Source organism: Elaeis guineensis, chromosome 7 (assembly GCF_000442705.2).
Source record: "Elaeis guineensis isolate ETL-2024a chromosome 7, EG11, whole genome shotgun sequence".
NCBI lineage: Eukaryota > Viridiplantae > Streptophyta > Magnoliopsida > Arecales > Arecaceae > Elaeis > Elaeis guineensis.
In genome coordinates, this window is record NC_025999.2 from 14,549,448 (window position 1) to 14,563,813 (window position 14,366).

The following is a 14,366-nucleotide window of genomic DNA, read 5'->3' on the forward strand; positions in this document are numbered from 1 at the left end:
GTACAGATATTTGTTGAGAATGAGAGTACTGAGCGTGACCACCTCGAGCAGTCATAAAGAAGTCTACCTTCTCATCGATGACTAGCTCGATGCTGCAGTTGTGTGTCTAGTTCTTTGATTTGAGGTACATCGATAGTTCACCTTGAGTCTGTTATAGTTTGACTACACCATAACTTGGTCTCCTAGTCATTCAGAATTCTGAGGTGTATGTTGGCTGTAGCATATTCATTGTAGGAACCAAATCGCATCAAGATGGGATCTATCAACCTTGGTAGATGAGAGGAGTAGTCCTATGATGATCAAAAGATCGAGTCCTTAAGCCCATGGCCATGACAGAGTGAAATAATGAAAAAGAATTTTCCATTGGTGTTTCACATCAGACTCAAATCGATTGATTGATTCGTATGACTGATGTTGGGTTTGACGAGTTCACCTTAACCCTAATTCAGTTGGGACTCATGATAGAAGAACTCAATCACATAGGTAGCTGCACCGAGAGGTTCATCTTTATTTCTGATGGGTTGCCACCATATACTACTAGGTGTCACTAGTGGATTTTGGGAGCAATTAGAATGATCTTGATGATCGATCATTCTAATTGTTTGAATCAAAAGAGTTCTGGTCCATCGAAAAGAGTTTCGATGATGTCGATGATGAGATCATGACATATCTCATTACCAAACGAAAATGAACCTAACTGGGTTACACAAACAAGAGTTAGGATCTGAATGTCATCAATTGAGCAAGTCCAGTTCGATTGATTTGGATTAGATTATATTAGGTTCAAGAAAATCATGCTAGCACACGATTGAGCCTAACTTTCTCCTCATGTAATCTTTTCTATCTCGACTGAGCCAAATATGATTTGACTCACCCAGAGAACCTTGAGAAAGTTTCTCTCAATCTAACTGGAGCCAGTCCAGCTTAGAAAAGATTTATCTTAATTCATAAGATGAATTTAAGACAACACCTACTAATTTCTGTCACCTGCCATTTTCGTTTTAGGACATCGGTCAAACATTGACCCATGGATCTTGGACTGAAGGCCACTTGGCAAAAGGTCATTGGAGAATTTTTGTGGAGTGTCCACCTGCTAATTTTACCCTCAAAGTGGGTGCCATAATCAGATATGGCATGTGCCCCAAGTGGATAAGGATAGAGTCCCATGAGATGAGGACTCTATGCCTTGATCGACTCAAACTGTTGGGCACCAATCTCATTGTGTTTATCCAGTGTTGGTGCCAACAGTAAAAGGGTTTGGTGGGATTTTTATCTGATATGATCAGATGACATCACTCTACTAATCATAATTTTTTCAGAATTAATTAGAATTTTCTGATTGATCGAATGATGTGGCACTGCATGGTGCAGCAGGGTCTATTTAAACCCTATCTGTGCCTAGGGTTCAGTGAATCTGCTCAATACCCAGCAAAAACTACAAACTCCTCCACCTCTCTATGCCTCCTCTAGCCCTCTCTCTCCCCTCTTCATTCCCAAGAAGTTGGGCATCCATCTAGTGCTTGTCCAAGGCAAGGAGGATCCCTGATCAGAAGGCTGTAGGGATTTGTCGAGAAGCTGCTGCTCCAGCTTCAGAAGATCTTTTGAAGATCTTTCAGATTAGATCTAGATCTAATTTTTGGAGTAGAGATTCATGAGGAGAAGATAATCTAGATCCTACTTGAGTGGATATCAGTAGAGGCTAGGTAACTACGTGGCTAGATCAGAACCTCGGGCATTACTGTGATCATCTACAGGGTAATCAAGTTATCCTAGAGGTATTTCTCTAATCCTCAAGTTTTAGATTTAATTTTAGATTAAATATCAGATAATAAGAATCAGATCTAATAGATCTTAGATCTAAAATATCATAGGATTTTATTTTTTCAAATATTCTGCCCCAGATCTCATTAGATCTGAAAAATCCTACAAGAAAAAAATCAATTTTTTCTTCAACTAGTATCAGAGCCAGGTTGATGGCTCTATTTCAGATCTAATTTAGATCTAATTTTTATTTTTATTTATCTGATATTAATGGATTTTAGATGTCACATCAGATATGATAGAATCTAAAATTAAAAAATTTAAAATTAAATCTAAGTAGATCTAACATGTATGAGATGCATGACTAGACTAGGAATAGTTTAATCTATGAATAGTCTTAAAGTTTTATATTTTAATATAATTAAAATATAAATTAGATCTAATTTATTCTCTAAATTTTTTAATATTATAAATATTATATTCAGATCAAAAAATAAAAAATAAAAATTTAATTAATTCATAAGTTTGATCTGTTGCATGCCTAGACTAGTTGTAGAATTGTTCTAGTAACTATCTAGAATAAATTTCATATTGAATAGTTTAATTTAAATTTTATTTTTTAGATATTATATGTGATGTATCAGATCTGAAAGCATGCTAATTAGATCAGATTTTAATGCATGAGATGTATGCAAAGCATGTATAAGTTAGATCTGAAATTATATATGCGATATGTAACTTAGATCTAACTAGTTTTGTAGTTAAATTAATATTTTTGATTAAGATGTTCCTCATGGCCGTCTGGTCATAAGAACAAAGTAGGATTTACGACCCTCTCCTCCCATTCAATGGGATGTTCTTATGGTGTGTAGGGGTGCTACGCGTTCATCCTTAATCAGAAATCAAATTTACTTTTCTGCAAAATCCTAGATCTTGAAACCCTAGGATTTATTTTACATATTTTGTTTATGAACCCAAGACTTAATTAATGAATTAAGCTTATGAAATCAAATTAGGTTTAAAATTGAGAATTTCAGATCTAAGTCATTTTCATAAAATTGGGTTCGGACTTGGGTAGCTAAATTAGGTCTAGTGGTTGATCAAACCGAATCAAAAGTTGGTTAGGTGAGATCATGAAAGCTAATAATTGACCAGCCTAATAGGATTAAGTCTAGGTCAAGGTCAAATCACATTCATATGTGACTCGATTAAGCTAAGACCTAATTAGGCTCAGTGGTTAGAGCCTGGATTGTAGGCTAACCCAATTAGTTCTGGTTCAACAATTTGGTGTCTAAGGTAAGTTGGGCAGATACGACCGACTGATTTTTAATTGAGAGCTACTCGACTTGAATGCATTCTTATCGAGTTAATGGCATATCCCATCCATCGATCTCACTTACCTAGCCATATGTGTCGACCCAGTTCTGATTTGAGATAGCTAACAATTCGAGCTAACCCACGCCACTAGGTTAGTCATAATTGTTATGACTATGTCAAGTCAAGTTTAATGAGACCTAAATAAAATCTTCCTAAGAAAATATTAAGTCTAAGGTCTTCCACCATTGTGGATGTGCAGATCCTTTCCGGGGTTGATTGTTCTCGGCTAGTTACAGTGGCAGTTGCACTGGAAAGATGCAACCATGTCCATTAGGCATTGGATGCTACAGATTAGAGGATGGGTTGTGCTCAATATTTTGGATACGGTGAGGGACTCAATCAGAAATCTAGTTCGTGCAAATGGTGGGTCTGACTTAACTAAAGATTGGAGCAATATTCCGGGCATGATGAGTTTCATGAATTAGAGATCAAGTTTTGGGTGCACCATGATTAGAAAATTATTGAACAAGAATTGTCCACTCATCGATTGACCCATCATCAATAATTATTAGGTGAGGTGGTGAGCCAGTCGGTGAGACCGCACCACTCACTAGAAATCATTAATCACAGAGATTTTCACATCTCTACCTAGGGAGTGTAGGGATCTGAAAAAATAATGAGAGCCTAATTTATTTAAAAATGAAACCTCTAAATAAATTGGTTAAGTCTGATTACAAAATCTAACTAGAAACTTTTAACTCTCTACAGAAAACATGTCTGCATCCAACCCCCTGACCAAAATACTAGACACCCATAGATTGACTAGACCCAATTTCAAGGACTGGTTGAGAAACTATAGAATTGTTCTGGATTCTGAGAAACTGACTCATGTCTTAGACCAGGACCCACCGCCATACCAGCATGTCCAACTGCTGAACAGAGAGCGTCTCTGAAAAAGTGGATGGATGATGATAACAAAGCCAGGTACTATATGTTGGGTGCCATGTCTGATGACTTGCAGCGCCAGCATGAGAACATTATGACTACCCACCGAATGTTGGCTCACCTATAAGAGTTGTTTGGTGAACAAAGTCGTGCAGCTAAGTATTAAGTCTGCCAAAGACTTTTTAAGGCTAAAATGCATGATGGGCAGTCAGTCCAAGATCATTGTTTGACAATGATCAAGGATCTTGAGGAGCTTGAGAAGCTCGGTATCATCCTAGACAAGGATTTTCAGATTGATGTGATCCTTCAGTCCCTGTCCGATGCATATGGTCATTTTATCATGAACTTCCATATGCATAAGATGCAGTGTACCTTGGCTGAGTTAATGAACATGTTGGTTATGGCTGAGCTTTCTTTAAAGAGTTCAAAAGGCTCAGTCCTTACTGTGGAGCGGACTTCTTCCAAGAGAAAGTCTTTTGGAAAGAAGAAGAAGTCTGCGAAGAAGTAGAAGGTGGATGGGAAAAGGAAGAAGATGGAACCGAAGAAGAAGGCTGTTGAAAAGAGAAAATATTTCTACTGTAATTCAGACGGCCATTGGAAGCGAAAATGTCCTCAGTACCTGGCCACCCTGAAGAACAAGAAGGATGGTCCTTTTGGAGGTATGCTCGTTATAGAATCTAATCTTATGATTTTCTCTGCATCCAGTTGGATACTTGACTCTGGTTCTAGTGCTCATTTATGCACTTCTATGTAGGGTCTTGAGGAGAGCGGGAAGCTGAGGGATGGAGAGATGATCCTACGCATCGAGAATGGAGCAAGAGTTGCTGCTATGACCGTGAGAACCTACCTTCTGTGATTACCATTAGGATTAGATTTAGTTCTTAGAGATTGTTATTATGTGCCTGCAGCAAGCAAAAATTTAATTTCTGTTTCATGTCTAGCACAAGAAGGCTATATGATTAGCTTTCATAAGGACCATTGTAATATATTTTATAAAAATAATAAAGTTGCAAATGATTTTTTTATTAATGATCTCTATCAGCTACATATTGATGTATCTGTATTTAATATTGAGCAAAATATAAGTGCCATAGGAATTAAAAGGCCTAACGATAGTCTAAATAATAGGTATCTGTGGCACCTAAGTCTAGGTCATATAGCAGAAGACAGGATTAACAAATTGAAGATATCCAGACTATTGAGTCCGTTGACTTTCGAGTCATTTTCAGTTTGTGAATCATGCCTTCAAGACAAAATGATCAAGCTCCCTTTTACAAGACATGGGAAAAGGGCCACAGACCTACTTGCCCTAGTACATACGGATGTGTGCGGCCCATTTGATGTGCTGGCTAGAGGTAACTATGTCTACTTCATTACCTTTACCGATGATATGTCTAGGTATAGATATGTGTTTCTAATGAAACACAAGTCTGAATCTTTTGAAAAATTCAAACAATTCAGACATGAGGTAGAAAAACAAATAGGAAAGCCCATTAAGATTTTTCGATTAGATCGAGGAGGTGAATACCTTAGTCGGGAGTTCCTAGACTATCTTAAGGATAATGGTATAGTCTCTCAATGGACTCCACCTGGAACACCACAACTCAATGAGGTTTCAGAATGAAGAAACCAGACCCTATTAGATATGGTCCGTTTCATGATGAGCTTCACGGACCTCTCTGAGTTTCTTTGGGGATATTATCTCATGACAGCAATATATGTATTGAATAAGATTTCCTCTAAAATCATTCCTACCACACCGTATGAGATATGGCATGGTAAGAAGCCAAGTCTAAGTCATCTCAAAATTTGGAGTTGTCCGGCTCATGTCAAGAGACAGCAGGTGGATAAGTTAGAGTTCAGATCTTTTAGAGCTTGATTCATAGGATATCCTAAAGAGTCATTAGGATACTATTTCTATATTCCGAAAGACCACAATGTGATTGTGAATCGACATGCTATTTTTCTTGAAAAATAGTTTATTCAAGATAGTGGCATCGGAAGAATAATTAAGCTCAAGGAGAATGTCTCCCAAGAGCAACGAGCTAAAGAACCTGAGGAATCCAATCAATTAGAACCAGTCCTAACACAACCTCTTCCACCTCATAGATCGACTAGGATTTTTCATCCTCCTAAAAGGTACTTAGGTACCATACGTGAGGATGTAGAGGAAATATTCCTCACGGAAAATGGGGTTCATGGTGATGACCCCAAGATCTATGACGAGGCGATATCAGATATCGACTCTAAGAAATGGTTAGAGGCAATGAGATCAGAAATTGACTCGATATACTCAAACCAAGTCTGGACCTTGGTAGATCCATCTGAAGGTATTATACCTATTAGGTGTAAATGGATCTTCAAGAAAAAAATAGGTACAGATGAGAATGTGGAGACATTCAAGGCTAGGTTCGTTGCGAAAGGTTATAGTCAGTGCGAAGGCATTGACTATCAGGATACCTTTTCATCCGTAGCCATGCTATTGCTTGCTGTTGCAGCTTATTTCGATTATAAAATATGACAGATGGACATGAAAATGGCGTTCTTAAATGGATATCCTGAGGAAGATATCTATATGGAACAGCCGCTTGGTTTCACATCCAGTGATGATGATCACAAGGTCTGCAAGATGCAAAGGTCCATTTATGGACTTAAGCAAGCATCTCAGAGCTGGAATACTCGTTTCAATGATGTGATCAAAATGTTTGGTTTCATCAAGAATGAGGAGGAACCATGTGTGTTCAAGAAAGTCAGTGGGAGTGCAATTATCTTTCTCGTACTATATGTAGATGACATCTTTCTAATTGAAAATGATATTTTCATGTTGACCTCAGTCAAAATATGGTTGTCTAAGGAGTTCTCTATGAAAGATCTAAGAGAAGCATCCTTTATACTAGGTATTAAGGTCTATAGAGATAGACCAAATAGGATGCTGGGACTTTCACAGAAGATGTACATAGAAGAGGTGCTAAAAAGGTTTAGCATGAAAAACTCCAAAAAAGGTTTAGTACCTTTTAGACATGGCATTCATCTCTCCAAGAAGATGTGCCCTAGCACACCTGAGGAGATTGAACGCATAAGCAAGATCCCTTATGCTTCGGTAATAGGGAGCCTCATGTATGCCATGCTATGTACATGACCTGATATAGCCCATGCTATGAGTGTCACAAGCAGGTATCAGTCGAATCCAGGCAAAGAGCACTGGACTTTTATGAAATGTATCCTTAAGTACTTGAGAAGAACTAAGGATATATTTCTAGTCTTTGGGAATGGAAAACTCCAGGTTCAGAGATTTACAGACTCGACTTTATGTCTGATATAGATGATCGAAAGTCGACATCTAGGAGTCTATTCATTTGCAATGATGGTGCAGTTAGCTGGAAGAGTTCCAAGCAGACGGTGATTACTGATTCCACCATGGAGGCAGAGTATATTGCTACATCGAAAGTTGCGAAGGAGGCATTCTGGTATAAAAAATTTACCGCAGAGCTTAGAGTGATTTCATTGAATGCCGTCCCTCTTTACTGTGACAATAATGACGCCATAGCCCTAGCTAAGGAGCCAAGATCTCATCAGAAGTCCAAGCATATCAAGCGACGATTCTATCTGATCCATGATTACCTCGAAAAAAGTTGTATCGAGGTTAAGAGAGTCGACTCCACAGACAATGTGGCAGACCCGCTGACAAAGCCATTAGGCCAGCAGAAGATCCAAGCCCACCTTGAGAAGAGGGACTTAGATATGTAGCCAATTGGCATTAGGTCAAGTGGAAGTTTATTAGATGTGTGCCCTAGATGTCAGATTGACTGACACATTACTGTACAAATCTAAGGATAAATTTATAATTTTGACTATAAATGAATAAAAAGGTTATTCTACTATCACATTATGTACATTATGTCTGTGATACATCCTTTGAGTTAGTAGGAATGTTAATTCATATTTTCAAGAGTTGAAAATTTAAGGCATGAATTTACATAACTAACTCATAAATAGCTCCTGACCATAGGATCATCACAAGGATGGTGATCGATCTGGAAGGTTGGTGTATGATTGCTTCCTTAAGGTAGATGTGTCTTGAATCTACGGTGTGGAGACATCAGAGTGAGAGTACAAGCATTTATTGAGAATGAGAGTACTGATCGTGACCACCTCGAGCAGTCATAAAGAAGTCTACCTTCTCGTTGATGACTAACTCGATGCTGCAGCTATGTGTCTAATTCTTTGACCTGAGGAGCATCAATAGTTCACCTTGAGTCTATTATAGTTTGACTACATCATAACTCAGTCTCCTAGCCATTCGGAACCCTGAGGTGTATGTTGGCTGTAGCATATTCATTGTAGGAACCAAATCACACCAAGATGGGATCTATCAACCTCGGTAGATGAGAGGAGTAGTCCTATGATGATTGAAAGATTGAGTTCTTAAGCCCATGGCCATGGTAGAGTGAAATAATGAAAAAAAGTTTTCCATTGAGATTTCACATCGGACTCGGATCGATTGATTGATTCGTATAACTAATGTTGAGTTTGACGAGTTCACCTTAATACTAATTCAGTCGGAACTCATGATAGAAGAACTCAATCATACAAGTAACTGCACCGAGAGGTTTGTCTTCATTTCTGATAGGTTGCCACCATATACTACTAGGTGTCACTGGTAGATTTTGAAAGTAATTAGAATGATCTTGATGATCGATCATTCTAATTGTCTGAATCAAAAGAGTTCTGGTCCATCGAAAAGAGTTTCGATGATGTCGATGATGAGATTATGACATGTCTCATTACCATATGAAAATGAACCAACTAGGTCACACAAATAAGAGTTAGGGTCTGGATGTCATCAATTGAGCTAGCCCAGTTCGATTGATTTAGATTAGATCCAATTAGATTCAAGAAAATCATGCTAGCACACGATTGAGCCTAACTTTCTCCTCGTATAATCTTTTCTATCTCGACTAAGCTAAATGTGATTTGACTCATTCAGAAAACTTTGAGAAGGTTTCTCTCAGTCTGACTGAAGCTAGTCCAGCTCAGAAAGGACTTCTCTTAATTCATAAGATGAATTTAAGACAACACCTACTAATTCCTGTCACCTGTCATTTTCGTTTTAAGACATCGATCAAACGTTGACCCATGGACCTTGGACTAAAGGCTACTTGGCAAGAGGTCATTGGAGAGTTTTTGTGGAGTGACCACCTGCTAATTTTACCCTCAAAGTGGGTGCCATAATCAGATATGGTGTGCGCCCCAAGTGGATAAGGATAGAGTCCCATGAGATGAGGACTCTATGCCTTGATCGACTCAAACTGTTGGGCGCCAATCTCACTGTGTTTATCCACTGTTGGCACCAACAGTAGGAGAGTTTGATGGGATTCTTATCTGATATGATCAGATGATATCACTCCATCAATCAAAATTTTTTTAGAATTAATTAGAATTTTTTGATTGGTCGAATGATGTGGCACTGCATGGCGCAGCAGGGTCTATTTAAACCCTGTCTGCGCCTAGGGTTCAGTGAATCTACTCAATACCCAGCAAAAACCAAAAACCCCTCCACCTCTCCATACCCCCTCTGGCCCTCTCTCTCTCCTCTTCATGCTCAAGAAGTTGGGCATCCATCTGGTGCTTGTCCAAGGCGTGGTGGCTCCCTGATCAGAAGGCTGCAGGGATTTGTTGAGAAGCTGCTGCTCCAGCTTCAAAAGATCTTTTGAAGATCTTCCAGATCAGATCCAGATCTAATTTTTGGAGCAAAGATTCATGAGGAGAAGATGATCTAGATCCTGCTTGAGTGGATACCGATAGAGGCCAGGTGACTGTATGGCTAGATCAGAACATCAGACATTGCTGCGATCATCTACAGGGTAATCAAGTTACCCTAGAGGTATTTCTCTAATCCTCAAGTTTTAGATTTAATTTTATATTAAGTATCAGATAATAGGAATCAGATCTAATAGATCTTAGATCTAAAATATCATAGGATAATTTTTTTTTTAAATATTCTGCCCCAGATCTCATTAGATCTGGAAAATCCTATAAGAAAAAAGCCGATTTTTCTTTCACTCCGATGCTGATTGGGCTAGTAATCCTGATGATTGTCGCTCTGTTAGTGGATTTACTATTTTTCTCAGGGCTAATCTTATTTCCTGGAGCTCCAAGAAGCAACAAACAGTAGCTCATTCAAGTACTAAATCAGAGTACAAAAGCTTGGCCAGTGCCACAGCTGAGCTGATCTGGATACAGTTGCTTCTCAGTGAGTTGGACCTTCAACTTCAGAATCCACCAACACTGTGGTGTGATAATCTCTCTGCAATTTATCTCAGTGCTAATCCAGTCTTTCACACTCAAACCAAACACATTGAGATAGACTATCACTTTGTTCATGAACGAGTCTTCTGACAGCAGCTTCTCTTTCGATTTATTGGCTCCCCTGATTAACTTGCGAACACTCTCACAAAGGGTCTGCCTATCCTGCATTACACAGCTATCCAATCTAAGCTCAATGTGACCACCCTCCCATTGGGCTTGCGAGGGAGCAAAGACAAGAAATGAGCTATTAGTTTCTTGAAAAGAAATGTACACCCTATAATATTTGTATTTTCTATACTTAAGGCCTGTAATATCATGTACACCATATTTACAGTGTATCATTAGGAATGTATATCCTATAATATCTATATACCATATTTACGGTGTATCATTAGGAATGTACACCCTGTAATATCTATATTTTCTATACTTAGGGGATGTAATATTGTGTATACCATATTTATGGCATATCATTTTTTTATAAATGAATTACTCCTCACTAGTCGAGGTGGTGGGGTTATTCTCTCAATATTCTCTTAGTATCTTTACAACCAAAGCTCCTCTCTTGTCGAGGCCTCCATCTAGGAGACATGCAAGATAGCAGTAGCAAGAAGCCCTAATGTCAACTACAACTTCTGCACCACATCTCTCAGTGCCGATCCTAGAAGTGACTTAGCTAACACCTGGGGACTGGCTGTTATCGCCACCAAGTTGGCCAGCGCCAATGCCACAAGCACCCAGTTGATGATCTCCAATCTGTTGAAGAAGGCAAGCGACTGTGCGATCAACGAGTCCAAGTGATTATTTGACTATGCATTCTGACTTGATTTATATATGGAAAGATACTATTGGTTCCATCACATCCAAATGCTACTTTGATGCGAGGGCTTATCTTAGTGTGGCCATTAATGTGGGTGATGACTGTGAGACTGGATTTGCAGAGAAGAAAGTCAAGTCATCATTGAGCAAAGAGAATAAATGATTCATGAGAGCTCTCTGCTCTTGCTTTGGTGATCACCAATCTTCTAGGATGATTGATATTGCTTGCTTCTCCAATTTACATGGTTTCTCTCCTTTTTCCTCCTTTTATTTTTAAGTCCTCTAGCTGAGAGAACTAAAACTCTATAAACAATAAAAAGGAATGACAAATTTCATCTGAAAAATTAGTTGTTGCTACTAGCCTTAGCATGAACTGATCATGTCGGGAGACATCATTTAGAACTTTTGTGGTATTGTTTGTTTAAGATTGTAGTTATTAAATATCGAAAATAAGTTGATGCTTTATCAAGGCTGAGGATCAAAAACTATTTGCGTATCCATGAATCTAATGACATATGGAATTATCTTGGGGTATCAATATCACGTAAAAGATTATCTTCACTAGACTATAGTGGGTTGAAAATATATTCTGGAAAAGATCAGAAGGTTAGAAATGGAAAGCACTCCCTATGATAGGAAGAGTTACATATATTGACCAAGTCAATATTTTCTACTCTTCCTAATTATTTGATGTCCAATTGTGTTATTCCTACGAAGGTGTTATTGCAACCGAGAGGTGTAAGGAGGAATTTATTATGGGGTTCCTCAATTACTTCCAGGATGGTAAATTTACTATGTTGGAATTGTGTATGCCAGCCAATCCGAGCAGATAGTTTGGGTCTTACTTCTTTGGTGGCTCAGAGTGATGCTTTAATGGCCAAACGTATGGTGGCTTTGTGTTGACACACGGGTTGTGGGTTTTTCTTGTGAGAGCAAAATATAGAGTATGGTCGCTTACGCTACTCCAATATGTCCATGAGCTAGTTCACCTATTTGGAAGAAACTGTCCTTTTGCTCCAATGATTTTTTCTAATACTAGATGGATGGAGGGTAATGGCGCTTCTATAGAGGTGATTTAGGACCTATGGATTTTAGACATTCCTATTGCATATTGGCCTGCTCCTGTTGATACTAGGTCTTTGGCATAAACATTAAAGTTAACGATCTTATGGTTGCTGGCGAGCATATAGAAATCGGTCTATTCCTATATTGGATGGTGATGTTGCAGATAGGTTGTGTTGGAGGCCTTCATGTGGAGTGTCGGTTCAAGTTGCAAATATATATATATATATATACATATATTTTTTTTTTCAAGGAAGAAGCCCCATCATCTGTATGTATTGGGTGGATATGGAGATTAGGAGTGCATCCTAGGATGACACTACTTTTGTGGAAGATAGCTTAGAATCAGCTTCCATGTCATGGTTTTTTATCTTATCATGGTCTTCATATTCCAGAATTTTGTGATTTATGTCTGGACATGGAGTAGTCTGCATCTTATGTTCTTTTATATTGCAGGTTAGCTACCCAGATATGGACTCAGGCCCCTATCGCTGATGCAGTGATTATTCCTACTTTTTCCCTTGAAGATTTTCTTCATCATAATAAAGAGAAGTGAGCTAGAGATACTAGGAATAGAGGTTAATTGAATCAAAGAAAAAGAAAAAGAGTTCTGGTGAGCTGTTTGAAGGTCTAATTACTCTGATGTTCTTCACCTCCTATATCATTTTTTTTTTTAATGAATTGGGAGGGTTGACCACCCATTTTATTAGTAGAAGGCAACGTACAAGTTAAGTATTTGCAATAGTTTAAAGTATAGACTCAAGGTGAGATTGCTTGTGTCCATTTCACCCAAAAGAAGAGAAAGACAAATGGTATCTGAGAGAATTAAAGATTTTGATGATCTCCAAAACAAACAGTATACGCTATCTGCTGAAGGCTTCAAACAGTTTTGGCAGTTGAGGGCATAAGCAAAGATCAGGCAAAGTTAACCATTTTCCAAAAAGCGGCTGGCCAGTCTGCATTGTCTTGTTGGATGAGTTAGCTTCAAATCTGAAGATCCTGTTGTTCCTTTATTTCCACAGACACCAAGCCATGGCTAATATCAGGCAATCCCAAGCATGCTTTGGAATATTGGGAGGTAAATTATCTCTCTAGACAACCCCAGGCAATCCCTATGTCGTTAACAAAGAAGTTTGATGAACTAGTCTTACATAACCAAACATGAGTACTGAATTAATTATTTATACATCAAATGCCAATTTTATGTCTGCACATGCAATTTTGTTGATCAACTAGTTTTCAGTCCCTTTGTTTCTTAGCCTTCAGTTATGAGCTGCAATGCTGTACGTATAAGAATTGATGAGCTCGTATTGCAATGGCTTAGCCCAACAGTGCCAGAGAAAATATTGAAGCTTTCGATCTCCGATATTGTTTCTTCAACATGCTGTAGCACCTTCTCCATCTCAAAATTGCTAAATAAATGGATACACTTTCTGTTGGCTTTCATCATCCAAATTGCATGCTCAATCACGAACTTCCTTATTCTTGGAACACTAACATTTGCATGCTCGTATTCTTTCAATACATTTACCAGCTTCTCCACAACATCAATCTCTTTAAGATCAGCTTTTTCAAGTTCCATAACATACTTCTCAAAATTTATGAATTTGCAAATCTGTGTGATGAGCCCAATTGATACTTCTAGTAATTTCTCTCTTCCAGTCATCATTGCCTTTAGTACCTATAGAAAACAAAGCAAGATTCAAGTCAACTATTTGAATTTGGGAATGTTAGTAAGAATATGGATAGAGGAAAATTTGAAGTCGATGTCATGCATGACAAAACCTAGACTTTGTGGATGAAACTATCATGATAAAATTGCTGTACATGAATCAACAATACTAAGTTATGGCAGCACATTAAGTTAATAATGGCATTATAACAGCAAGGTTGTTTGAGCATGGAGCAATGAAGACAGAAATGACCTGTACAAATTCGCAATATTCAGCTCTTGCTGGAGATACTTATCCACTGTATTTGTCGGCAACTAAACTAATGGAAATATGGTGGACACTCAAAAGGATAGAGGTAATTTGGAAGAACAAGTTTCTATAACCCTCTAAAACTCAAATTTTCTTTAATCTTGCTTCTCCATTTTCATTTCCATACATCTATTTATAGAATTCAAAATGACTATTAAATTTCTTAACTAC

General features: G+C 38.1%; 1 protein-coding gene and 1 pseudogene across 1 annotated transcript in view; one reads left to right on the top strand and one right to left on the bottom strand.

Annotated features, from left to right (window-relative positions):
- LOC140859276 (putative invertase inhibitor) overlaps positions 1-11,366 on the top strand; it is a 35,725-nt pseudogene extending 24,359 nt beyond the window's left edge.
- A 1,611-nt stretch (positions 11,367-12,977) lies between these two features.
- LOC105033067 (uncharacterized) overlaps positions 12,978-14,366 on the bottom strand; it is a 65,966-nt gene continuing 64,577 nt past the window's right edge. The window contains exon 2 of the mRNA XM_010907718.3: positions 12,978-13,894. Coding sequence (XP_010906020.1) covers positions 13,469-13,894 — 426 coding nt within the window. The 3' untranslated portion in view covers positions 12,978-13,468. The remainder of the gene's footprint in view (positions 13,895-14,366) is intronic.